Below are 26,689 nucleotides of genomic sequence, written 5' to 3'. Positions count from 1 at the left end.
GCACCGTTTCAAGAAATCTAACATCATGATTTAAATTCTAAAAGTTTTTTTAGTATAATTATGCTATTTTAAAGAGTACCGAATATTTAAATTTATTTGTGTTGATTGTCGATGAGATTGATAGCTATAGTAGTATATTTATATTTAATCTGGAAAATAACGGTTATAAGAACCGATTTTCGATAGTTTACGGTTTACAATTATCTCTAATGTCATAATAATCAGCTGTCTTTTGTTTTGAAAAATGGCGGCATGTTTATTTGACGAGGATGCGATTGCGATGGACACAATTTTTATTGATCAAATAGTTTCCGGTTATTTTAGTAACTTTTTATTAGTTTTATAATCAATTTATGATTAGTGATAGAAATATTTACAATAATGGATCCACTCGATAAACTGCCCACAGTCCCTCGGTATATGGATAAATTGTTGAAAGAATTAGGATGGAATCAAGGCACCAGAATTCCCCTAGCAAATCCTGATAACCAAGATTTGGAGAATAATCTGATAAACAGGTATTAATACATAATTGCATTAAAATGTCTAATTATCGTTTATTTACTTTTTAAGTTAAAGCAAGTTCATACACAAACTACTAATTTTATTTTACAACTTTTTAGACAAAATGAAATTCAACGGCTCAAAGAAGCACTTATTTTTCAAAACCAGAAACGAAAAGATCTCAACAAGTATAAGAATAATGTACTCACAGAATATCAAGAGAATACTGTAAGTATAAAAGAAAGAATATTAAGAGATTGCCTTAGAAGTATGTCTATGTTATATGTAATGTATACTACTACTAGTGAACTAAGATAATGTAAGATGTGAGACTACTTGTAATAAATGTTTTTTGTGAAAAAGATAAAATCTTTGTTATACAATGTTTTTATGTTGCAGCGTCTCCTGTTTGCCCACAAGAACCAAATGGAGCAAGAGGTTAAGCTCCGACAGCTGGCCTGCAATGAGGCAGACAGGCTCGACCGGGACATCATCGAATACACAAAGAAAAGCAAAGATCTAAATGGCCACCTTGATCGATTTCAAGGTCTAAAGACATATTTATTTTTGATTCTTCTAGTTTTAACTGAAATGAGGTGAACACCTTTGAAATAGAGATGAACAAGTTATTTAAAAACTACTCACAACCTCATTAGCGGTTTAAACAAATTTCAAACATTGTTTTTTACTCATATTCAGACCTCTTTGTTGTTAAGAGTAGTACATGGATAGTCTTTCTAAACATGAATTTTCTGCAGTCCAGATCTTATCAACATATCCATGTTACAACTACATATCAAAAGTGTCTGCAAGTTGTAGTCTGATGAATATGGTGAATGTATGTGTGTAGGTAACTTATACATCAAAATTACCAATGCCCAGGCACGATAGCGAAGCTGCTGAAACGCGCGGACACCCTCAAGAGCGAAGTATGTGGCGAGCGCGGAGCCTTGCAGGAGTGGCGCGCTGCGCTCGATCGCTGCGCCGGAGACATCACTGCCATCGAGCAGTTCACCAAGCAGGACACCTCCAAGGCCAAGGTGGGAAGATGACGATGACATTGAATTCGCATTCTTAAGAATGACATCTAACTGAACCTCACAAGGCCATCGACAATGAGGAACCTGACTGGAACAGATTGCAAGATGCTGCACAGGCCAGGGATGAACATTCAATAGGCTACTATTAAAAATAATCTTAAGTTTACCTAATCCAGGAGATTATATTTTTGTGTTTTCCAACTACTGTCTAGACTTCTTTAGCAAGATTTTAGGTTTCCTACAAGTCTTCTAAGTTGAGGGTTTCCATTCAAGAATTCCGCATCATGAATCTGTTTATTTAATAGTGCTTAAGAAAAGACCCTAAATCTCCTTAAGACTATGTGTGTGTGTTATGTGAATGTTCTTATTAGTTAAAATGGTGTTGTATTATCCTCAGGAACTGGAGACTCAGCGTCAAAAGTTGAAAGTGGAGCACGACCGCATGCATGAGCGGCTCACGCAGCTGATGTCCAACCTCGCTGCTGAAGAGAGGGCTTGCGAGAGGATCTCCATTCAGGTGACGTCACACTGCTGGGGTAATGGACGTCTCTGGGTCTTTCCTGCCTGTCTTTTCGTTATAGTTGCGCGATTAGCGTGCGAAAACCGCTTCACTGTCGTATCACAAGCACAAGTAGCATTTTTTGCATTTTTTTTAGTGCACTTACTCTTTTGATCTGAATTTCAGGTGATAGAAGGGATGGAGCGGAGAAAACAGATGATGTCGATGTGGACGGCTGCAGTGGAAAATCTGCGCCAGCGAGATACGGACATCAGACACATCAGAGAGGTAATATTATATGATATTGGTAACTTTTAATTCCGATAAAGGATTATAAACTATTATTCACTTAATATATTTTTCCCCATTGTCCTCCACTTTACCCGATCTGCGGAAGGTAATCTACACTTGTCCCTCTAAATGTTTTATTAAAGCATCTTCATATGTTTGATGTGTTTTATATGGGTTTCACAACATCTCCAATTTTTTCCCCAGGACTACGCAGTATTGGAAGAGGAAGCGAAGCGCGTGGCGGAACAGTGTCGCGAGCAGCAGTCGTTCTTCGACCAGCAGAAGGGTAACAACATCGAGGCGGAGCGCGAGAACACGACCATCGCGCACCGCATCGGCCAGATGCGGGTCGCCTTGGCCAAGCTGCAGGACGCCAACGTTACGCTAGATGGGGAGGTAATTACGAACAAACACAAGTTTTCTAGATCATTCCTGCGCGAAATTCCTGAGCTTAAAGTAAAAGGGCAACAACATCGAGGCGGAACACGACTATGGCGCACGGCATCGGTCAGATGTCGGACCTTGGGCAAGCTGCAGGACGCCAGCATTACGCGTGACAGCTAGGCAATGAGCGCTTTTGATATTTTTCTCCACCACCAGCTATACGACTCCCTAAAAGCTGCGTCTGCGAGCGTTTACAGAGCGTAAAGCACAAACAAACATCAAATTTACGTCCTTACGTAACCTTTATAAATACTTAATGCAATTTCCAGAAGTACAGTATACATACTTGCCAGCCACTCTTGACATTCAGCCAGCTTGCGATCAGTGTCTGTGTTTCCAACTTTAGTAACTAGTTGCCGGGACGAACGGCTTAACGTACGTGTAGTACTAATATAAGCGGTTCATTTGTTCCAGGTCAAAAGCCTCCACCGTGAGCTGGGCAACATGCAGACTAGAGTGGAGAAACTGCACATGCAGAACCGGCGAACGCAGGAGGAGCAGCAACGGAAAGACAACATGCTGCGGCTCGTCAACGAGAGGGTATGACAGTTTGTTATTAATATGTATCGTATCTTGTGGGAATAAATGAGAGATTGAAGTTAGTAGACTTACGAAACAGATGTATGATATAGGTGTAAGTGGCAGGGTTGGAAGAGGAAGGCCTATAGGCGTACAGACAGCTTTCAGATCCAGGATGTTTTAAAGAAAGGTCGGGTCAAGACTACTTTAAACCGGCGGGCATGAAGTCTGATGAGAGTGGAAGAAGCGAAAGGGGTGTGTCAGGTAGAACGTGGTCTCTGCCTACCCCAACGGGAAATAGGCGTGATCTTATGTATGTATGTGTAAATTTTATTGGATGAGAGGCGCTGAAGAAAGTTAAACGCTAAGCGACGTTATACCTCAAGGAATAGTGCCCATATGGAAACGGCATATAAATATCTGTAATTTTGTAATTTTCTGTAACTTCGTTCTAGATGCGAGATCTAAGAGAGAAGCTGGAAGACTCAGCAGATCAATCCAAATCATCGGAAATACGCGCAAAACAACTTGAAAGCATGCTGAACGTAAGTAACAAACATTTTAATAGATACCATTCGTTTTTGGTCAACAAACAAAATCAACTAGCGAATATATATATTTTTTATTAACCCAAAATGTACATATACCTACATGGAATGATGCAGACATACTAATAAACCGTCTTGGGTTTGTCCTGGCATGCCATCGCTTCATTATATCTTGTTTTAGAAATTGTTTTACTTACTATTTTTCTTTTTATTTATTATTCCCTTCTATCCTCTTGGGACATAAAAAGACTGAAACGTGCGAATGTACTTACGGACTAATGGACAATGCAGCACTGGCTGTATAGTTCAAAACAGTGAAAATAACAGAACAAATCTGATAATAGTCTAGCGACTGATGGCAGATAACAAGGAAAAAAAAATATTTCTATTGGTATTAATTATATTAGTTTTAAGACAACACAGATGTCGTGTATATATGTATGTGTGCGTGTGATAATTACAACTGTAAATTACCATGCCCAGGGCTGTAACTTAGCTGTACTATCGTTTAATATAATATGAATTACGTACGGTAACAACAGGACGAGGAGCGCTACGCCACCAACCTGACCCATAACCAGCAGCGCGCGATGCACTGCTCCTTCGTAGAGCAACAGAAACTGCTCGCCTTGCAGAACGAGGAGAAACTCTTCCACATGCAGATCAAAGGTATCCTAGCATCCGTCTAGCATTTATCGTGTCTATCTGTCTATGTCAGCCTAAATTCATATCCAATTTTGGACCACCATGTTTTTCCACTTCCGATACTCTTGGGCTATCGACATCCAGACATATCCTGCGTGCCGTACGATGTCGTCCTTCCATCTCATTGGTGGTCTTCCTCTCGGTCTTGTGAATCTTGTGTCTATTCTCGCCCAATAGCTCCCGACGACCCGATTACCCTAGCCATAGAGGCGGCCAATCAGCTCGCGACACCAAACACTTCAGGACCCAAATATCGACCCCGCCGGCGTGGTCGACGATTTCCCTCAATCAGCGCTTATCGCTATCGACCCGCTACGGTCAATTAATTCTTTCAAATAATATTTTTCCTCTCACACGACGCCCTGAGCCGAGGTTCGCGCCCAACTGGGCATCCTCAGGCCTGTTGTCTTAAAAGTTGTACCGGGTGAGAGCCTTCAGCGCTTCCCATTTGTCCGGCCAAGTAGTTAATGCCATCTGCGGCAAATCTACAATAATTCGCGTTAAAAAAAAAAGTTGGCTCGACAAGCTATGACGTTGGTCTAACAGAAAGCTCGGTGAGGTGTGGGTACTTAGTTCATCTCGCGAAGTATGTACAGTCATGAGTAATATCATCTATCCACTTTAGAACCCTGTCGCACTATCATATTTGACATTTAATGAGACTTACAGTTTAATTTGTCAAAAAAGTGAATGTGACATGGTTTCAAAGTGTATATTAGTACTCGTGACCGTACCTCTGACTACCCCAATGTGGATATAGTCGTGAGCTTATGTTATGTGATTTGTTTTACAGCGGCGAAGGCGGTAATGGGTAAGCTGGACAACAAGCAGGCGGAAATCGAGAAGAAACTTCAAACCCAGAAGGAGAGTCTTTACTCCATTGTTAGTACTCATCTTGCTTTCTGTGACGGTTCTCGCCCTTGAAACACTTAGTTAAACAGTTTGTATGGTGTTACAGTGTTACCAAGTGGAAACGCTGGGGGCGCGCGTCATGGAGATGGAGGGGTCCCTGACGGAGCGCGATTGTTCAGCTGAACTAGTGGAAAAGGAAAACAGGTGACCAGCCTATAACTGGAACGTTCAAGACCCGACTTTTCGCTTTATTTACGCTTAATTTCGATCGCGTTCGCTATCGGTGTGGGCGGTTAAGTGGTTGTTTTGTATGTGTTTTGTTATACAGGGTGTTAATGACATCGTAACACATACTAATGGGGATGATTCAGGGCTTGATTCTGAGTTGAAGTCAAGTGGGTATTTTCCGTCGCAAAATCCATGATTGTTTTTAGTTCTTTTTAAATTATTTTCGATTGTATACTTTTTGAAAACTTGATATTAACTCAGAATAACCGTAACTCACCGGGGATGATTCAGAACATGATTCTGAGTTGATATCTTTCCTAATCTGGCGATAAGAAAATCACAGGTATTAATTAAAATAAAATTAGACGGTGTTTAAATAATGATCGACTTGACATTTAGATTATTTAGGGGCTTAGAAAATAATCAAATATTAATCGATATTCAGTCGATTATTTGGCTACACTAGTCTCTATAGGAATTATCACCTAAGTATATGAAATAATAGGGTAGTTTCCTAGGTCAAAGATAATTTATGAAATTCTGTTATCTTATTTCTAAATATAATATAATAAATTAAAATGTAATATTAAGTGCGTCATTTTGACACGTTTTTCAATGACGTCTCAGGTTGCTTTTCATACAAATTCCATAGTGATTTCGTATTTGGACCTTTAGTAAAAAGTAACTGATTTGTTCAGTTAGACACTAGCCTAATGTCCTCTAAAGGGGTAAACGCGCAATTTAATATATCCATTCATAGAATATCTGGAGTGGACATGGGTTGTCATACTAATGATTTATGCCTCTGCCCACCCCAAAATGGATACAGATGTGACTTTGAAGTATATATGTATGTAACTGTGTTATTTAAATAAATAAATGTTTCATTTTCTTGACATAATTAAAACACATAATAACGGGTTCTTACCGCGTTTAAATCAGGGATATGAGACTCCCGATATTTCGACACTGTTGCAAGTGCCATGATCACGGGATGACTGATGAGATTGGAGTGGAGTAGGTGGATCCATAATTTTCATAATCTGTCTACCCTCTTTCTTTGCCGCTTGTTTATGTATTTGATATCGGAATGTTCGGAACCATCTGAACTCGCACCAAACTTCCTGACATGTTATTTAAAGGTTGAAGGACGTGTGTGCCCGCCACATGGCGCGCGTGACGATGTTGGAGCGGCACTCGGCGCGGCTGCACGACGACATGCGGCGGCTGGCGCGGGACCTCGAGCAGAAGAACATCGAGCATTGCAACCTCGTTAGTATACCCAATATAAGCTACATTACGCGTGACCTGGCGAACATGCACGAGTTGAAGTTTTTTTTTGACGTGACTTATTGTAGATTTGCCGCAAATGCTTTTAACTACTTGGCCTGACAAATGGGGAGCGCTTAGGGCTCTCATCCGGTACAAAATTTTAATACAACGTGCCTGAGTAGTGGGTAAAGCCGTGATTTCCAAACACAATAGTTGACAACCAGGTGAGCATCATAATTAAAACACATAGTACCGGGTTACGTGTACCCGGTATTACGTGTTTAAACCAGGTCAGCGTTTCAAAAGGACATTCGGTGTTACGAGTTTAACCATTTGCAGCAAAGCCGGCTGAAGACGTCGCTGCTGAACGTGGAAGGCGGCGACAAGGAGGTGAAGGCGGCGCGCGGCGTGTGGCGGCGCGAGCGCGTGGAGGAGGCGCTGCTGCGGCTGCGGGTGGCGCACGCCGCGCGGGCCGTGGCCGGCTTCCAGGACACGGCCTTCACGCTCGACACGCAGCGGCTGCACCTCGACGCCGTGAGTGCCCCTACACACACCACTAGGGCTAACATTTAATTTAATCAATTTCATCGAAATCGATAAGTTTGTTTTTATGCCCTAACACCTGCACTATTAAAGACCTTCACGAAGCCACTGACAATGCCGTGGCCAATTATTGGTCAGCAAAAATTTAATATCGGTCGCCATCGACTCGCAAAGAAGAGTTTGTTTTTTCCCAACCATGCGTGGCACGTAATTTTCGTTCCTATTTTGACAGAACGACATAACTTATTTGGGTTCACATATGAGCACCAATCGACAAATGACCGAGATATTTTTTATCACGTTGTGCATGTTAGCCCTACAAGACGCTAAACAGTGGTACAACTGATTTAGGAATAGGTAAAGTCAAATGCCACACCAGCACCTATCACGTTGGTCTAACAGAAAGCGCGGTAAGGCTTGGGTACTTAGTTGATCTTGCGATGGATGTACCTCTGGCTACCCCAATTGGGATATAGTCGATGGGAATTAAAATGTTATTTGTCATAAAATAATGAAATCAATTGTCATTTTAGCCGAACCAGGTTTCAGTTTCAGAAGTCATTGCTTATCTACTAGAAATGTCTATCAGCCCACCATTACGCTTGGTACACTTAAAACCCGTCTGTACCCATTATGCAGAATTGATTCTGATTATGTTATTGATATTTGAATGTGTGTTCAGGCAATGAACGAGCGACTGGTGGAGATAGGCACACGGCGCGACATGTTCACGGTACAGAAGCGCTCACTGCTGGAGGACTGCGGCAAGCTGCGCTCCGACATCCGCGAGCGAGAGCAGCGCATTGACCAGCTCATCAAGAGGTACCTATGTCGTAAGAGTCCATTAGTTCTTCTATCGTGTGGGATGTGAGGTGGAGTACCAACCTCATCAACCCTGATGTCAGGGTTACTATTGAGCCGCCAAAGGCCCCTGACATGGCTCATGTAACGACTACTTACTTACATCAGTAAGTAGTAACCGGGACCAACGGCTTAACGTGCCTACCGAAGCACGGATCATCTTACTTTCGGACAATCTGCTGATCAGCTAGTAATGTCCTAACCAAACTAGGGACCACAAAGTAATTTTTGTGATATGTCCCACCGGGAATCGAACCTGGGACTTCCGGATCGTGAGACCTACGCTCAACCACTGGACCACGGAGATCGTTCGTTAATTCCATCTGAGGAAAACCTACTGCTGAAGACAGGCCTCCCCTCAATCAACCGGAGGGGATATTGACCATACTCCACCACGCTGCTCCACTGCGGGTGGAGGTGTTTATTTACAGCTTATAGCCGGGACCAACGGCTAAACTTACCCTTCGAAACGCTTGCAGACTTCGGGAGCGCAGAAATGAAATGAGAACCGTGGTAGCCCAATTGATGGGACGTTTGCCTCTCACTTCGAGGTCGCAGGTTCAAATCCAGCATAGGCCTAAAAAATATTGACGAATTTGTTTTCGAATTCATGTTTGGATCATAAATTATTGTCACGTGCTCACCGGTGAAAGAAAACATCGTGAGGAAACCCTCATTCCCGAGAAATGCATTTTCGGAGGTATGTGACCTAACCTGTATTGGGCTGGTTTTCCCTTCGCGGGTTGGAAGGTCAGACAGGCAGTCGCTTCTGTAAAAAACCGGATCTGTTAAATCTCAGGTTAGGTAAGCGCACCCTTTGAAAAACGGGAAAATGCCAGGGAAATAGTGGGAGCGCAGAAATGAAATAATGTTATATAGCTTAAAGACGACATTAGGTTGTTATAGAATTAGTGTCAGACGTAACTCAGGCCCGTAACTCTTATCTTGTTTCAGATACGATATTTTCATTGCGTCACTTGGTAAAGATGATTCTGGGCAGCAGCTGTCTGTAGCATTCTTCAAGATAAAGGTACAAATGAAACGTGTTAACTATTGAAACAGGCGAACATAAGACACATAATAGAAACAACTCGCGCCTGTTCAGTTCCCAATGAGGGTTCCATTTACGGAGACTGTCAAACGGTGCATGAGAGAGCATGTTAGAAGCCTATGGAGGCTCAAAAATAATAGGATAGTTTCCTAGGTCAATGATAAATTATGAAATTCTGATTACTAAATAAAGACAGATCTACAAAAAACTTATTTATGAATTTTAATTAAGGAAAATGTAATAAGTGCGACATTTTGTCACGTATTCCTATGACGTCACAAGTTGCGTTTTCATACAAATTCCATAGTAATTTCATGTTTTGACGTTTAGTAAAAAGTACCTAACTGATTTGACTAGTTGGAAACTACTCTATTATGTTATCAGTGTTGCTGGGGTTTATCTAACCTGTGCTGGTTTTCCTTTCGAGTTGGATAGCCAGATTGGCAGTCGCTGCTGTCATAAATCGGACCTGTCACATTTTCAGGTCCAACTTTTACAGAAGCGACTGACAGTCTGGCTTACCTACAAGGGGACTCCATAACAACGGGATAAATACATAAACTCACTGCCGTAGTCCTTAGTTCGATGAGCAGAGCCACAAGTAATCAGAAGACAAGTTGCAGCCACTGTTGATACAAAGTCTTAAGATGGATTTTATGAAACGTTCGTTCGGAAAATGATGACCAGAGTAGGTGAGGATGAGTCCTTTATATTATGTGATCTTTATATTTATAGTTTTTTGTGTAGTTCGCGGCAGAACGCGCGGAGCTTCGTGAGAAGGGCGCGGCCCTGGACGCTGATATAACCAGGCGTGAGCGCGACGTGTCCGCGCTAGAAGCCACCATGCGGGTGGTTGCAGCCGCCCATTCACACTTCTTGCACCACATCAACCCGCTCTCTGATGATGGTAGCTATCAGAAATCTTACCGTTTCGTGCTTTATAACCTACGTTAATGCATTTGTCGACGACAGGTAGACTAAAGCTGCATTTATGCTGGACATAGTTAATAAACGCAGTGGACGATGATAACGAGGAATTATTTATTAATTAGTTTCAAAAGACAAAATCTTTGTTCCTTAACATAACATAGTATCATGCCTGTATCCGCGATAGGGTAGACAGAGGTGAATAGTGTACACACCCACTCCTAGCCTGCTATGTTGTCTCATTCGAGGCATAAGGCCGGGTTTCCACTGACGCAGAGATGGGCGGTGATGGACGGATTTGACCAATCACAGCGTTCGAGAGAGTGAAAAACGAAGACACTCAGTCACTCTCTCCCTCACGGTGATTGATCGATTCCTGCACATCTCCGCTCATCTCCGCACAGCTCCGCGTTTATGGAAACGCAGCCTAAATCCCGGATACGTGATATCAATCATCTATAAAGCCGAATTCAGTGGTTAAGATGCTGAATCAGGATTCGAACCAAGGACATTCAGATGAATCAAATACTAATCAAATGTCTCCAACAGCGCCTGAAATGGAGGAGCTACACGACCTGATGCAGCGCTACTTCGAGATGCGTGACGAGATCAAAGTGCTGAAGGTGGACACAGCGGACGTGGAGCTGCGGGTGGGCGACGCCAGCGCACGCCTCACCGCGCTCTCCGACAAGTGCAAGCAGCTCACTGCGCGCGAGTCAGTACCAATAAGTTGTATTCCAATTCAAAAATACCTCTCTATTCAGTTGATGTGGCGGACCCAACTAGTTGGCCAGCTAGTTCCGCCCACATGCAACAGATGGCGCCAAATTCAATAAGGCAATCTTTAAGCAGTCGTGAAACGCGATATCGAAGTTTACACAGCAAGACAACTTCCAACATAACACCGTTGGATCGTCGATCCCTAGTCACACTAGCAGCTTGTGACTAGCGGGGTACTATGCTCTGTTCGGTACCCCGAAAAACATCCTTTGGCGGCAGCACAACCTCGCCGCCATTGATAAAATAGTTAACAGTTTGAATCGAAAATTTTTACATAAATTTATTTTATGTCGCCTCCACCAACCCGCAGTTGAGCATCGTAGTGGAGTATGCTCCATACCCCCTCCGGTTGATTGAGGGGAGACGTATTAGGTTGTTTATGTTATGTATATTATGTCGAACGTTTCATCCAACTCACGCGCCTCGCCGTCTTATAAGGGTTGCCCCCACTACATACCTCCCACGTGTGTCGTAAACAAGTGCAGGTGTTGGTTTGCTGCAAGCCGCACGTGTTGTTTACACGTTTTATTTTCAATAATTAATTTATATTTATAACTTAACATTTAATATAATATAATAAACAAATAATAATTAATTATAAATTTTAAATATTTTGCGCTTGCACTATCATATTTTATGTAATCTAGCGGAAAATCCTTTTATCGTAATTAGGGACTTTCGATATAGATGGCGTTGTACAGCTTTAACGTGATAATTACCTGTTTTCTCATTATATATAATTATTCCAAAATACGACGTAATGGCAGAAGCATACATAAAAATTATTATAATTATATTTTATTAGAATTATATAAAATTATATATATTATTAATAATGGGTAGAAGATGTAATTATGCCTGGGTGTAATAAAATAGGTCATAATTTATACCTAAAAGCAAAGATAAAAGATGCATATTATTATGTCTGTTATCCATGAAATTAGGAGCTTAAACGACGGAAAATCTGTACAGCGCCATCTATGTTGTTTCTAAGGAACGTAGCCTGGAAAGTCCCTCATTAATGGAAGTAAATCTGTTATAATTGCGTTTTATACAAAATATAGTAATAATGTAATTAGCTATAAGAACTGGTAATAATAAATAAATAAACTCAGGGCTGAAGCGGAAGCGGAATTAGAAAACGCGCGCGACCGCCTCGCGAAACAGGAGGTCCGACTTCAGAACGCGAAGGACATCGTCAAACATAATGCCAAGCGCGCGAAAAAGCTCATCGAGGGGGTCGACGATTGGCGCATCTTCCAGGTCAGTGCGAATGAATATGAATTATTTGTCGTACGCTTTACGTGTAGTTTCCTTTCTTTTCACGACAGCAAAAACATGGTCACGGAAGTCACTGTGTTCCTGTGGTTCACCGACTTGCTTCTCAGACGAGGAGCGCCGGTGCCGAACTTCCATATGAGTTTTTATCTTAAGTGCAGTTTTCGCTAACACAGCTGGCTCAACCATTACAGACGGCGGGTAATACGGCTCACCACCTATCACGTTGGTCTAACTGATAGCTCGGTGAAGCGTCGGATTGGGAATTGGACCACGATACCGACCCCGCCGGCGTGGTCGACGATTTCCCTCAATCAGCATTTATCGCTATCGACTCACTTGGGACGATTAATTCTTTCAAATTTTGAGGTTCGCGTCCAACTGGGCACCCTAAGGCATGTTGTCTTAAACGTTGTACAGGGTGAGAGTCTTCAGCGCTCCCCATTTGTCCGGCCAAGTAGTTAATGCCATCTGCGGCAAATCTACAATAAGTCACGTCAAAAAAAAGGATTGGGAATAGCCAATTGGGATATATTCGTGAGTTTATATCAAAAACATAGTTATTCACGTATCTGCATATATATCCCTTGAGCTTGAAATGCTAGAAATGTTTTCTTATTTAAGTTAGATAATGAAAATACTTATAATACATTCATTCGAGTGGAGTGAAGATGTTTTGAGATAGGATGTCTCTAAAGTGGTGAATATTCAGAGCTTCACGCCCACTGGACTGATGATTTGTTAAAAGTGATATTATGAGCATTCCCAGCCATTGTGATGCATAAAGTTCGATGAGATTATGATGTTGTAGTGAGTGTACGGCCTTCCGTGCACTTGGTCGCCTCGAACGTGGATATTGAAAAGGGCAAGCAGCCACATAATTTTGGCTGGTCTGTACTCTGACGCGGCGGCGGCAAGCTGAATTTTTGTAACCCATCTAAACTTTGCTAAAGGACAAAACCCCCTTGTCCAACAGATGGCGCTATGGGTGCGCGACTACGCGGAGTCTGCGCACAACTCCCTGCACGCACTAAATGAGGTGTGCACGGCGCCGGAGAGCGTGCGCTCGCGCTTCGCCGCGCTGGTCTCCAGCACGGACATACAGCGGCACATGTCGAGACACCAGCGGCGGCTGCAGCTCTTTGTACAGCGGTCAGTGGCCTGGGGGGGTCTACTTCTTATCGTGTGGGTTGTGGGGTGGAATACCAGCCTCATCAACTCTGGTGTCAGGGTTATTATTATTGAGCCGCCAAAGGCCCCTGACAGGGCTCATGTAACGACTACGTAATTACATCAGTAAGTAGTAACCGGGACCAACAGCTTAACGTGCCTTCCGAAGCACGGATCATCTTACTTCTAATAAAGAATGAAAATAAGAGTAATACTGCGAACAAATCTTTCTACATTTATAAATAAGTATGCTGATGAAATGATGACCAAGCATGCGTGGACGCATGTTCCAATTACAGACGTTTAAAAACGTTTAATTGGCGATGAACTAGTTCCCAAGTTACGTAATCTAATTAATCTACAAGTACTTTCAACCTACGGATCATTGTAATATGTTTTCCTTCACAGCATTGTGTCAGATGCCACCTCCACGCTCAAAGACGTTCAGGTGGAAATGGAAGGTGAGTGTCATACATTTTAGAACCCTGTCGCGTTAACAGATACAAATATACTTTATTACACCTTTTTATTTTGACGTGACTTAATGTAGATTTGCCGCAGATGGCATTAACTACTTGGCCGGTCAATGGGGAGCGCTGAAGGCTCTCATCCGGTACAACTTTAAGACAAAAGACCTGAGGGTGCCCAGTTGAGCGCGAACTTCGGCTCAGGGCGTCGTCTGAGAGGAAAAATATTTGAAAGAATTGATCGATAGCGATAAGCGCCGATTGAGGGAAATCTTCGACCACGCCGGCGGGGTCGGGTCCTGAAGTGTTTGGTGACGCGTGCTGATTGGCCGCCCCTATGGCTAGAGTAATCGGGTCGTCGGGATCGTATATTACGTCCTTCGGACGCCGATACTTTTCAGTACTGTCCCTAAGCGGGATGTACTCGGAAGCCCCTAAGCGGGAAGTATTAGCGTCGTAAGAGACATCATTCCAATTACTTTAGATATAAACTATTATAAACGTGTAGGTATAATACCCAAGTGATTACCCATAGGTAGACCTATGAATCTTTTGAATCCTCTGAATCCTTTGCAAAACGTAGGTTTGGAGAGCCGTAACTACTTTAGTTCCGGAGTTTAAGATTCTAAGTAATATTTACTAACTAATACTCAATCTCCTCTCACTGAACCGTTTTCCCGCCATGCATTTTCACACACATTTTAATGGCGTTTTCATACTACTCCGATTCCTATCCGATCCGAGTACGTCAAATGACGGATTCGAAGTGGACGTAGAACCATTTGTGCATTACATCCATCCGATATTTCATAGTAATGTTCATATGTACGCTATTAGGGTCTTATCGCACTACCTCCGATTCTTATCCGATCCGAGTTCTAAAATGACGGGTATTAAAAAATTTTAGTGCACAAGCTACCATACCATTCGGATCCGTCGTCAATCAAGAAGTCCGGCATCATCAGTACGAAAACGCCCTAATTCTCGTTATACGCTACAGCTCAAAATTCGGATGAAATAAATCCAATTTTGTCTGACGTAATTAAAACTCATAATAACGGGTTCTTACCGCGTTTAAATGGGGATATGAGACTCCCGATATGACGTATTGAACTGTCAAATTCCGCAGAATCCGTGTTCTCGACATCATCGGACTCCAATCGCAGTGGAGTGAGCCAAGCGAGTGGGTTCACGCGACGCCTCGCTTCCTTCCGCAAGACGCTCGCCGCTAAGGTGCAAGAGGAGGCTGTAAGTATAGCATTTGATTGTATAGACACTTATAACACTCGGCGATATTAAAAAAAAAAACTTCAACAAGTTTATCTTTGACCGTTGACCCCTGATCCACAATGAGATAGACAGAGCCAAAACTTTTTTGATTTGAAGTCCGATGGATGTAATCATGGTATAAGAAAACCAGGTATGGTCCTACGTCAAGATGCTTAATCCTATGACAAGCTGCCATTATCTCCAACATTCCAAGGACGTAAATTATTATTGAAAATTAAGTGAATTACTGACTAATGTATTTAATTACTATTCCTTGTCAAATATATATAAAATCATTAAAACTGAGTTAGTAAATCTTTTACTAAAAGTTCAAAATTTCCTTGCTAATAATAAAATAAATAACATTGATCGTGGGTAAGTTATTTATTATTTACGAAATAGCAACGCTACGCAACAGAAGACGTCAGCTAGGCTAACTTTGAAATGTTAACTGTCACTTTTGAGCTTACCTGGTTTTCTTATACCATGTATGTATGATGATGATAGGTGATTAGCCCATCGTGTTAGAAAGATCATAATTCCGCTGTCGGGTTTCATGACAAGACAAAACTTGTCTACGATTTCATAAGGGACAGCATGTCGAATCTATTTTCCTCGAAGCGCTTGATGCACACAAAAGCAGGACCGGGAACGTTGCGGGTGGATGTGCGTATTGTACGAAACCGTAGCGCATTCGTCTGTTTGAACGCATGCATACAAACTAACATATTAACAAATCCGGCCCGGATCATTCCTGATAACACCGCCTGTGTGCAGCAAGTTAAGAGAGACTGTCATATTATTCCAGTTTAAGAAAGGAATCCGAAAAATATTTCTACTTCTGATCTTTTTCAGTTGGTCGACGAGATACCCGAACAAGGTAAGTTTACCCCACAATCGCACGCTAACATTTTTCCTAGGACTTTTTACAACTGTAGCACATCCCGGACACTCCCTACAAAAATGTCATTCTTACCGTTTACCGCCTAACGCGTAAGCGCGAGCGAAACAGAGAGATCGCGTTCTCCCTCTTCGTCCTTAGCAGCTACAGCCATTTACTGGCTAAAAACCAGAGGGGGTGAGGTAGGCGCCCGATACGAATTCGTGCGGGGGGGGGGGGGCTACTACGCGTTAGTTACTAAGAGTTACTACTGCGTTCTACGTAGTCTTATTCTATCAATTCAAACCTTTTATATCATCGTTAATTGCTGTAATTTGCAAATCACGTTCTTATCTTATCAAGTCACGCCCCAATCTGCAAGTCATTATTGGAGTCGGCAGATTCCTAAGCCATCAACAAGACAGCCGGCAGCTACTCTTGATATTCATTCGAAGATTTACCATATGGTTACATTACAGGTTTTCATACCATTGTCCAAAGAGATGGGTCATGATGATTTTACTCAGCAGGTTACGATGCCCTGCAATAGAGAATACCATCCTGAAATGATGGTCTTTTAGGATTTAGGAGTAATTAATATGATTACATTTGCAGCTCGGCGGTCCACAATTTCCCTGCGTGTGATAACGCTGGGATTAGAGGAGTCGGTGCCTATCGTAGAGTCCAACCTTGTCATGAGAACGCGCAAGTTCCGATAACACCCTGGTTCATCAATCAATGTGTGACGTCACAACTAGCCTGTAATGCGGCTTCAACACTGCGGTATTTGAAGAGCTAAAGTATATCCTAGTTAGTAGAAACTTGTAACCAAAGGGACCAAATGCCAAATTAATATTAGCTAAGTAATTTATACTCAAATTACAATCGTGTATTTGAATACGATATCTAAATGAAGACATCGGTTTGATGAGTGTATGGTCTAGTAATCATAATTATTTATATCGAGTCTTGCTAGTCACAAACGACATTCGAGGTCTAGTCACATTTTGTAAAGATTTAAATTGCGTAATAAAAATATGTGCAATTTCTATAATGGGTTTCATTTTTATTAAGCAAAATTAACACGCAGGACATGTTTTATCGTATCTATTTATTACAACATTCTTAATTTTTATACGTTTCTTTGAAATTTACAGCTCATTACGTTTTCGTTTTAAAAATATAATAAAAGTAACAAAATCAAACTATTGGCAAGAAAATATGTTTCACATATAACAACCAACAATAAAATCTGTTAGGTGGGATTCAAATATTATTGTCAAGTGTGCATCAAATAGTAATCAAGTTTGTACATTCTATTGATAATTTTGATAGAATACAATTCACTTATTATTAACTAAACAAGCTGTCTACTTCTACACTACCAGTGCTGGTATTCAACTCGAGGTACATCTTTCGACATTTTAAGTAAATAATAAATAAGTACTTTGCAAAATACGTTACTAGTTGGTGAACTCTATATTTTAAAAACATTATTTGCACCATGAAATCTAGTGCAGTTTTTCTACTAAAGCTCATTCTACAAATCAGAAATGCAAAAGGCACAAGGATTTTGACATCAGGCTGATAAAACAGCCTTGTGAAATGACTAATCTATTAATTGGGTTATGTGCTAATCAATTAAATATAAGGTAGCTAACTGTAGTATGTGAATTACAGATCCATATGAGTACAAGCATACAAGTCATTTTTTAAATATTTGGAAAAGTGTAGAATAATTTCAATACATACTAATTTATAAAACAGTATAACGTTACTGCCAAATATTTTAAAATCAGGCTGTATAAACTTTAACTAAATAAGTCTGTCTGCTTACCGAACCGTAATTCTATTTTAGGCATAAATAAAAAAGATATGTTTTCCTCGTCGCCATTAACCGGCGTGGTCAAACAACGAGCAGAGAATATTCTTCAGTGCATACACAGTATAGGTACTGTATTTATCCACTCCAGTTAGGCAGATAATAACATAATTATGTTGATCTCAGGCGACAACTTAAACACTCCATTTTTATCAGCATTGAATTTTCATATAGTTCAAAATGATGAGGAAAACTTTAAAATCTCCATATTTACGAGATAAAACACATTTTTGTAGAAGTAACAAAGATCTGGTTTTGTCACCTTTATACCTTTCAAATCTTGAAATCTTTTCACAGTTTTTTCAGTATTTATCTCAGACATAAGCATACAAGAAATATTATCGGACATCATAGAAAGTTTGCAAAACTGAATCTTTAATTTATAAGCTTTTTTAATTACTCACGAGATATAAAATTTATTATAAATACTTATCATATTTAAATAACAAAATAAAAGCCTATATTCCTGCTAGAGAGTCGTGTAGCCAATTTTAATATAAAATCTGGCTTCAGTTTTTGATTGCCTCTAAAATTTTAAGTCTGTGGGACAACATAAATAATAAAAATACGTAATACGATTTAACACAGATTTAAAATTAAAAACATGTTGGACGCAATTTTATGTATGAGCAATGAATTGACTACTCTAATATCTACAACTCTGATTTACATTGACTGGCTTTTGAAATAATTACTTCCAACTGTCTTCACAATAGAATGCCTTCTTCAGTTGGGCATAATTTAGTTAAAATTACTATTTGGCTACTGTAGTATTTAACTATAGTACCTTACCTACTATAGTAGAAATTCCGTTACTAACAAAGATATAAATTCGTTATTAGTTATTACAGTAGCAAAACAGTGCACATTTCCATAATATAACATTAAACTAAGTAGGCTAGTGTGATCAGTTCCACATGACTGACTTTCTTATCAGTACAATTAATATACTGAATCTGGTAGACGGCGATAATAGATAGATATCAAGAAAACATCAATTGTCAGCTGCTTTAGTTCATATTTATCCTAAAAAAAAATTAAAGATCTCCCCACAAATTATGAACTTATTTTATTCTAACACTGGTGATTCTACTACACACAGACAGTTTACCACCAATTTTGTACACCTACAAGACATTTAGCAATTTTGCTACTCCACAAACAGGACACAGTGGCTAGAGTAGGAGCTCCCTAGGCCAAACAGCATGGGGAACTCGATGGTGACGAGACGAGGCGCCGCGGGCCGGCAGCGCGCGCCTCGCCCGGCCCGCCACGCGCGCCCTCGTTTACCCTCACGTCGCCACATTGGCCTTTCACTTATTTCAAACAGTGTTAGAATATCAATGCGTCATAAGTCAGGGAATCTGAGTGGATCCTCTATATAGTCTTCAGGTATAACAAATAGCTCTGGTGACAAATCTTCTCGAAAATCAAACTTTTGAAATGTTATTTTGGCTGTGACAGTAGGCAATATTGGTATGTCAATCTTCACAGGAAATCCTTTAGGCAGTTTCATGGCAACAAATTGGCGCAACTTAGCAAAATGTTTGAATGGAGCAATAACCTCCAATACATTCAGAAGCATGTCAACACTGAGCGGGAAGTCATCACTCATAGCTATTGTAGCTCTGAAGTTCCTAGATGATTCCTTGTAAACAATCTCCCGTCCCAAGCTAGGGTATTGCCCTGGCAAGGATGATATGTATGCTGCCCAATCTACCCCACAGTCAGGAGGTGGATTCAGAGATGCACGTCGGACAGGTTCACCATTAGTTTCTAAATTCTGTGGGTTACCTTTAGTGAGGCTTTCAATGATAGCTTTATTTTTTTGTAGGTCATCTGTTGATAAATGTTCTCGCCTTTTACGTGATTCTAAAACCAAGCCAGTGATAGTGTAGATATCACTTCTATATTGACCAGCAACTGTTTCTTTGCGATCCTCACGAAATATCCAGCCACTCTGAGCTCTGGCAAATGAGATTCCTTTAGTGGACATTTGCGCAGAGATAATATCGCTGGACATAAGTATATCAACTTCATCTTCTATTTCACTTTCTGTCTCTTCATATCTTACACGCTGATAGACTTTGGTCTTATTGTCTAAAACTGTAAGAGACTCACTAGGGGGTTTTTCACCTTGGAATATGAAGGAAATGTCACCCCGCTCCCACTTCATATCAGTGAAATCAACCAACGTGGTATCTAAGCGAATTCCAGAGCCAGATTTGTAAATTTTGCAGACATCAGATGGTAATATTCTAGAGACTAGAGGTACCCATGAATGGAAATCCCACTTTAGTTCCATATAAAAGTCTTGAATTTGGGCAAGTGCTCGGATGAGATCAGGCCTGCCAAGTAACATTTGCTCGCGAGCTTGTTGTTTGAGTTTACGTACGAGTGACGAGATGGTTTGGCGGTCGCCGTAGCTGACGGCTTCGGCGAGCGGAGACCAACCCGTGAGGTTCTTGACCTTGACAGGCGCACCATGCGCTAGCAGTAGCTGCACGCACTCCTTGCGTCCGAGCATGACGGCCAGATGCAGCGCCGTGTTGCCGTGCTTGTCCTTGCGCGCCACGTCCTGCAGCCGCAGCAGCGACGACAGCTTCCGCACGTCGCCGCCAAACACGCACTCGTGCAGCGGATATGATTCGTCTTCATCATTGCACGTTAAATTCGTATTAGACATTTCGCACATACGTGTCCTTACTCATCACTTCGAACATCCATTAATTAAATTATTGAGCCCGGTTCACACGAAAACGCTTTGATTTACTTAGATATCTAATCAGCGCGATAAGATACAAATTTTTGGAGAAAGTATAATAGACTTTGTTTTAGACGTATGTTTATATTGCAGTCCGTACATTTTATGATAATTTTATAATTCTTGGGACACCATTGTGTTTATCCATATCTGTTTCAGTACTTTTATCACTATTTTCTTCGATTTCTTATTATTTCCAAATAAAATCGAAAATGGGTCGTGTCGAAAATTTTGTCAGTCAAATGCACACCGTGAAATCTGCGTAGAACGAATGTTGTCGATAGGCGCCATATTTTTTAACGATGTATGACAAATTGTGCTGGCCTGTGATTGGTTAGCGGTGACAGCCATCTTTATCGGCCATCTTTACCGGTGTACTGTCAAAGATGGCCGACACAGATGACAAACTGTGTGATCCTCAGAACAATAACTAAAGCATAGAAGGAAGGCTAAAATAGCAACAGAACTCTATAATTCTGCTCTACTTTATCTTACGGAACCGGCGTAATGTTAGACAAAGACGCATATACAAAAATTGTTTCGTAATTTCGTAGGTTGTCACAAGTTTTTCATTGCCTAGTGTTGGGTTTCACTTTAGTAATATGTCGATAAAATTAAATTTACTTACAATTAATGTCGATAAATTTTTTTTACAAGATTTTTTTGTAGGATGCAATTATCTTCTTCTTGATGAAAGGAGACTCTGTCTCTGATAGGTAAGTATCTAACCATTTTTGGATTATATTGTCTGGTTTATATCAGTTTGGAGCTGCAGCTCACATTCAGGAAGGAAAGAAAATAGCCAACTGTTATCGTTTCATCGGTAAGTATTTTGTAATATTCGAATTTATTTATGATGTCATCCGCCGTGCACTGGTGTCGATCGACGTGCCGTGCAAATTGGAACCGCCGCCGCCGGGTCTAAGCCGCACAGACGGTAAGAGACCCGATGGGGTCACGCCATAGACATAGAAAAGAGTATGGACTGGAAATACCTACAGAAAAAACGTGCCACTCTGTAAACATAAAATGGCGGTCTTTACTAGGGCTACAAGCTGTTTCAATACTAGGATTACCATACTCGTACCTACTAGATATAGCATTATACTTAAAAAAATACGGCATACAAGTATTCATAAGAGAACAGAAAGGGAAAGTAAAAGGTAGGTAGGTGGTGTACTGTATCTTTCGTGCAAAACTTGTAAGTATTGTATGTTGTGTGCAATAAAGTATATTTGTATTTGTAAAGGAAGGTTTAGTCAAGATTTATCTAAGTCGCTTACACAAATCTATAACATTCATTACATTCTTTATTGGGCGCAGTTCGTATCAACCTGGAGTGTTGGAGTAGGAGTAAATAAGAAAAGGAGGTAAAATGAAATATAAATTAGATCGTAAATCTGTTCATTAGCAAGTATTTATTTCACACGTTATTAATTATGTACATTATATTTACAATAAATACAAATTTATTAATTTCTAAACAGTGTCAATTTGCTTAGAAACTGTCTTTGTGACACCCTGTCACATTGTTTTTTTTTTTTTTTCATTAAGTCGTTTGATCTTGAGGCGGGACTTGTTCAGCTTTTCTTTTAAATTTTTCATCTCGTCTTCTTGAACTGACTGAAATAAAGTTTAATAATAATGTTAAAATAGTATATGTACAAAATAATCTATAAAAATAAAAGTAAAATATATCTGATTTAAGTGCATTGTGCAGCTGGTTGAATTATACACTCTATATATGTATATCATGTTAAAAATATAAAAAAAGAAAATTATTTGATATACCTTTTCATGTAAATCCAGTCGACACTTTTGGATTTAATATCTGAAATCAAAGATAATAATAATTTACTTATATAAAACGTGTACAACTCATAATTGTTTAGACATAAAACAACTACAGACTTAGTATATATACTAAGTTTATTAAGTACATAATAATATGTAGTTGAATGATAGATAGTATAAACGTGTTGTGATAACATGATACAAATATCTTATCTATCTATCCAGCAGTGAGATGATGCAGGCTAGGCTGAAATTTAAATTTAAACACCATTTCATCTGTCTGATCTATAATGTTCAATGTAGGAATAGCATCGTCTCGAAGACGCCTCCACTTTGAATTAGGAACACACATAAATGAATCCGCAGTAAAATGTTTCGAGCAAATACGGCTGTACTTATTTGGAATCCAATTTCGTCTATTAATGCGAATTATCCATTCTTTCTCTTTGTTATCGTCTACAGGAAATCTAAAAATTAAAAGTATCGATAATTTTAGTACATCACTATGGACAATCAACATAACCTCAAATCAATTCCGTATTCATCGATGAAACGTATAATATAATGGATATCTCAAATATTTTATGCTACAAATCTATTCAGCAAAACATATTACTTTCCTAAAATTGTTCAGCAGTTCACATTTCACTAGAAAATTACAAAAAACTTACCGATGAAACGACAGAAGTTGTTGGCTATTTTCTTTTCTTCCTGAATGTGAGCTGCAGCCCCATACCACACAAGACATAATGTCACACAGTCGAGACACTCAATTATTTGATATAAATAAAAGTTTCTTTCCATTTATTTGGAAAAATATTGTTAAATTATCACTTAAAACAATCTGAACACAAGACACTCGTAAACACAGTTGACGCGACCGTGTCAAATAGTTCGGTAAATATAAGTAAAATCTTCTTATGTATGTTACTATGTATTTGGCCGAGTTAAAATGAGTCCAATAGGTCCAAATGACATTTCATGTTGTGACAACCTCGGAAAAAATGAAGCAAAGAGCGAATCATTTGTCCTTTTCTCACTCATAGTTTGTGTCGTAAGCTAGAAGAGAGCCGGTTTATAGTTTCTGAATTCTTATTTTAGCCTTCCTTCTATGCTTTAGTTATTGTTCTGAGGTGTGATCGAGTGAAGTGTATTTGTGCTTATCTTCTCCACTTTATCTTGTAATACAAAGCCCAGTGAATCTTTTCGCATGTATTTTCTTTCGAAAATGTATCGCGAGTGCTGTGTTTGCAAAAATTCGTGACCAGGCGCTGTTTTCATTGCATCATTTTCCTTGCACCGAGAAAAGACTCAATAAGTGGCGGAAGTGTCTCAAATTCGAAATTAATTCAAAAGATACACCAAGAAGTGAACTTTTGAATCTCTTTGTGTGTAAATCGCATATTAAAAGGCATGGATTTATCCCGTCTAAATCTAAAGAAGTGTGTGCCTCCGATGTAAGAACCATTTATTGCATCACGTAAAAAATATTGTATGAAATTAAAAAATAAATAATTTAATGAATAATCTCTCACATGTTTTTAACCCTACGAACCAAGCCCTAACTTAAAAAAAGAGGTCATTTGGTCTTGTTTCTGTGTTCGGTATTATTTTCCACAGATTTTACGTTTATCTGGGACTTTGAAATAAGTACTTACTTGTTTCAAAGTCAAATTAAAATCTGTAGAATAATACCGATCCCAGTTACAAGACCTTTTCTTTTGAACGTCCCACTCCTGTACATTAGGCCGCATGACGCGTAGTCCTTTGCCAAGTAAAATTCGATTATTAAAAAAAAAACCAACTGTCATGTATCATTAAAACCAATCAAACAAAACGTTAGTACTAGAGATGTTCGTCTGATACGTAGTATCTCTTACTAGTCTGTGGTCAAATGTCAATTATGCGTTTTTTTTGCTGTCAATGTGTTTACGTCGTTACTTTGTAGCGCTAATAAATGAGTCGCATTCATGTACGTGATATAATAATAAATATTTATAAAAAAGGGACTTTTCATAAATATATTTTAAAAAGTTGGTATCTCATACACACTACTTTGTTTTACACATTCATTCGTAGAGATTTTTCTATCCTGTCATGGAGATATTTAATATTTGTATAATATCTAAAAAGACGGATGCGGATGTCTGCTGTATAATAGGCAACTTAGATAGGCATGCAAGCAAGGTTATAATCAAATTTTCGCGGAAAAGTTTCTTAATTCGTTGAGGTGAAATTAATCAAATCAAATTGTTGAAAAAACCTCGTGAACTCCTAATTTTTTTAATGAGAAGTTCCATTTTACTATAAGTACATTAATGTGAACAGAAGGAAGTCATGAACAGACACTAAAGTGAAAAATAGAGATATGGGTTTACTTACGAGTAAAAAACGTTTCTTACGTTATTATTACTATATTTGTGGAAATGCTTGATATACTTAACTATAAAAACCTTGTCACACCAAACACCTCGCCCGTCGCACTCGATTGTAATTTATGAAGTTGTATGTGCCATTAGATGCAGTGCAATTACAGTCTTGTGACATTACCCATGCAACTTTATACTTTACAAACCCATACAATCATACATGGTGTGTGCGGACAGGTTTGGGTTGGTCGGGCTATAAATAAGGGTGTATGTATAAGGTAGAGACAGATAACATGCAATAGGTATTATGTTTAAATATTAATAAATTAAAAATCGAACAGGTAATTCATAATTTGATTTGGTAAAAGGTTTAATGTCTGTCTAGAATATTATATAAGTAGGTATTATATATATATCTGTGCAATTGTACATTGTTGTATAGATAAAATATAGGAATTAGTACACTTATGGACATTGTTTCACCACTTGCTAACAATTGCCTGGTAGTCTATCTGTCTGGATGGGCTATTAGAAACTCATCAGTAAGTAGATATTGAGACAGACCGCAAATAAAATAATTTAACAACCACAACCAAAACCTCCGTTGCCAAGCAGCAGCAAGAGAAGGATGGGGTACATTAAGTCCTTGTCGTTGTTGCTGCTCTTAGTTATGATGATCGGAGGAGGAGTATAGCCGGGGAGACCCGTAAGTCCAGCAGGATAGCTGCCGGGACATTGGCATTCCACTGAGATAACCTGAAAGAAGATGAAAGTCCATATTAGAGGTATACTTATGTAGAAAATATGTTCGAGACTGAACACAGTACTAAATGGTCCCTGAACTGGAACATCACGGCTACGTAGCGAACAATCCCTTACTTAATTATCTAAAATAATGTACAATAGAAAATAACTTTGAATTATATACGTACGCTGATGATCAGTACAACAGCAAAGCAAATTAAAATGGTTTTCGTCGCCATTTTGCTAGTCTTCACTAACTGTAATCGTATGGGGGAACACGATTGTTTTATACCCAACTTTGCGTCATTTTAAACTGTTTGTAATAGAGATAATTATTACTAGAAAATATTCAGCATTATCAATGAATAACGACATACCGGCACGTAGATACGTATTTATTTTCATTGCGAAATTATATTACGAGTAACTCGAGTGCTCGACAAACACGGGCGCATTTTTTTTTAAAGTAGGTAGGTACGTCAAATTATTAAAAGGTTTACGAATATCTTTTGATTTAGTCAATGAAAAGTATTGAGAAGGTTATAGTTAAACATGCTTAAAATTAAAGCCATTAAATTAAAACCTTTGTTTGGATAAATCATTGTTTGGTAATTAGTTAATGTCAAGTAAAACGTGCTTTATCTATCATTTCACCATACACATGTAAAACGCCATTGTTTAGTGCCATTAGTAGAAAACAAGGAATTTATTCTTTCAATGGCCATCTTGGAGGTAGGAATATACTTACCGTTTGTGATTACCTTTTTATAAGATGTGGGCTGGTGTCAGGGTTGTTATTAAAACCCAATGGCTCAAAAAACGACAACATAAGCAAATTAGTAATCGGGGTCTACAAGTTAATGTGCCTTCTGGAGCACAGAATCATGTTACTTAAACTTAAAGGATAAATTAATAGGATGATTCAGCTTCTTAGAAAACTAGAGACAATGCTACTCGTATAAAGTGATGTTTTGTTTGACATGTCCACACCGGAAATCGAACCCAGAC

The 26,689-nt window shown here is 39.5% G+C and overlaps 3 protein-coding genes across 5 annotated transcripts in view; 1 reads left to right on the top strand and 2 right to left on the bottom strand.

Moving 5' to 3' along the window:
* The first annotated feature begins 254 nt into the window (after positions 1–254).
* On the top strand, positions 255–17,176 carry LOC126382023 (coiled-coil domain-containing protein 39). The gene is made up of 24 exons (XM_050031709.1): positions 255–518; positions 624–732; positions 904–1,051; positions 1,387–1,544; positions 1,942–2,061; positions 2,230–2,331; positions 2,539–2,730; positions 3,193–3,318; positions 3,753–3,842; positions 4,388–4,514; positions 5,344–5,432; positions 5,509–5,606; positions 6,773–6,902; positions 7,242–7,436; positions 8,128–8,267; positions 9,261–9,336; positions 10,105–10,264; positions 10,834–10,999; positions 12,180–12,327; positions 13,319–13,494; positions 13,921–13,973; positions 15,109–15,227; positions 16,104–16,128; positions 16,744–17,176. Exons 1-24 carry the CDS (start codon positions 382–384, stop codon positions 16,845–16,847), a joined length of 2,988 nt encoding a protein of 995 aa, XP_049887666.1. The 5' UTR covers positions 255–381; the 3' UTR covers positions 16,848–17,176.
* Positions 17,177–17,222: 46 nt separating this feature from the next.
* Positions 17,223–21,170, bottom strand: LOC126382024 (ankyrin repeat domain-containing protein 13C). Its single transcript, XM_050031710.1, has one exon. The coding sequence runs from the start codon at positions 20,703–20,705 to the stop codon at positions 19,359–19,361; it is 1,347 nt and encodes a 448-aa protein (XP_049887667.1). The 5' UTR covers positions 20,706–21,170; the 3' UTR covers positions 17,223–19,358.
* A 3,809-nt stretch (positions 21,171–24,979) lies between these two features.
* Positions 24,980–26,689, bottom strand: part of LOC126381887 (uncharacterized) — a 56,044-nt gene continuing 54,334 nt past the window's right edge. The window contains exons 1-2 of one of the 3 annotated variants that reach the window (XR_007568995.1): positions 26,059–26,127; positions 24,980–25,693 (exon numbers count right to left, since the gene is read on the bottom strand). Coding sequence is in view for 1 of the 3 variants with exons in the window: in XM_050031444.1 (XP_049887401.1) it covers positions 25,517–25,693 (177 nt within the window). In the remaining 2 variants the exon portion in view is untranslated. The other 2 variants (XR_007568994.1, XM_050031444.1) reach the window with 2 other exon arrangements.

This window comes from Pectinophora gossypiella, chromosome 3 (genome assembly GCF_024362695.1).
Source record: "Pectinophora gossypiella chromosome 3, ilPecGoss1.1, whole genome shotgun sequence".
Taxonomy (NCBI): Eukaryota; Metazoa; Arthropoda; class Insecta; order Lepidoptera; family Gelechiidae; genus Pectinophora; species Pectinophora gossypiella.
This window is presented reverse-complemented; position numbering and strand designations above follow the sequence as displayed.

Bases quoted from the DNA above. Each gene is read 5' to 3' on its own strand.
- LOC126382023 (XM_050031709.1), top strand. From the start codon at position 382: ATGGATCCACTCGATAAACTGCCCACAGTCCCTCGGTATATGGATAAA. The intron at 3,843-4,387 runs GTAAGTAACAAA...CGGTAACAACAG, and splicing joins AACTTGAAAGCATGCTGAAC to GACGAGGAGCGCTACGCCAC. The intron at 6,903-7,241 runs GTTAGTATACCC...AACCATTTGCAG, and splicing joins ACATCGAGCATTGCAACCTC to CAAAGCCGGCTGAAGACGTC.
- LOC126382024 (XM_050031710.1), bottom strand. From the start codon at position 20,705: ATGTGCGAAATGTCTAATACGAATTTAACGTGCAATGATGAAGACGAA.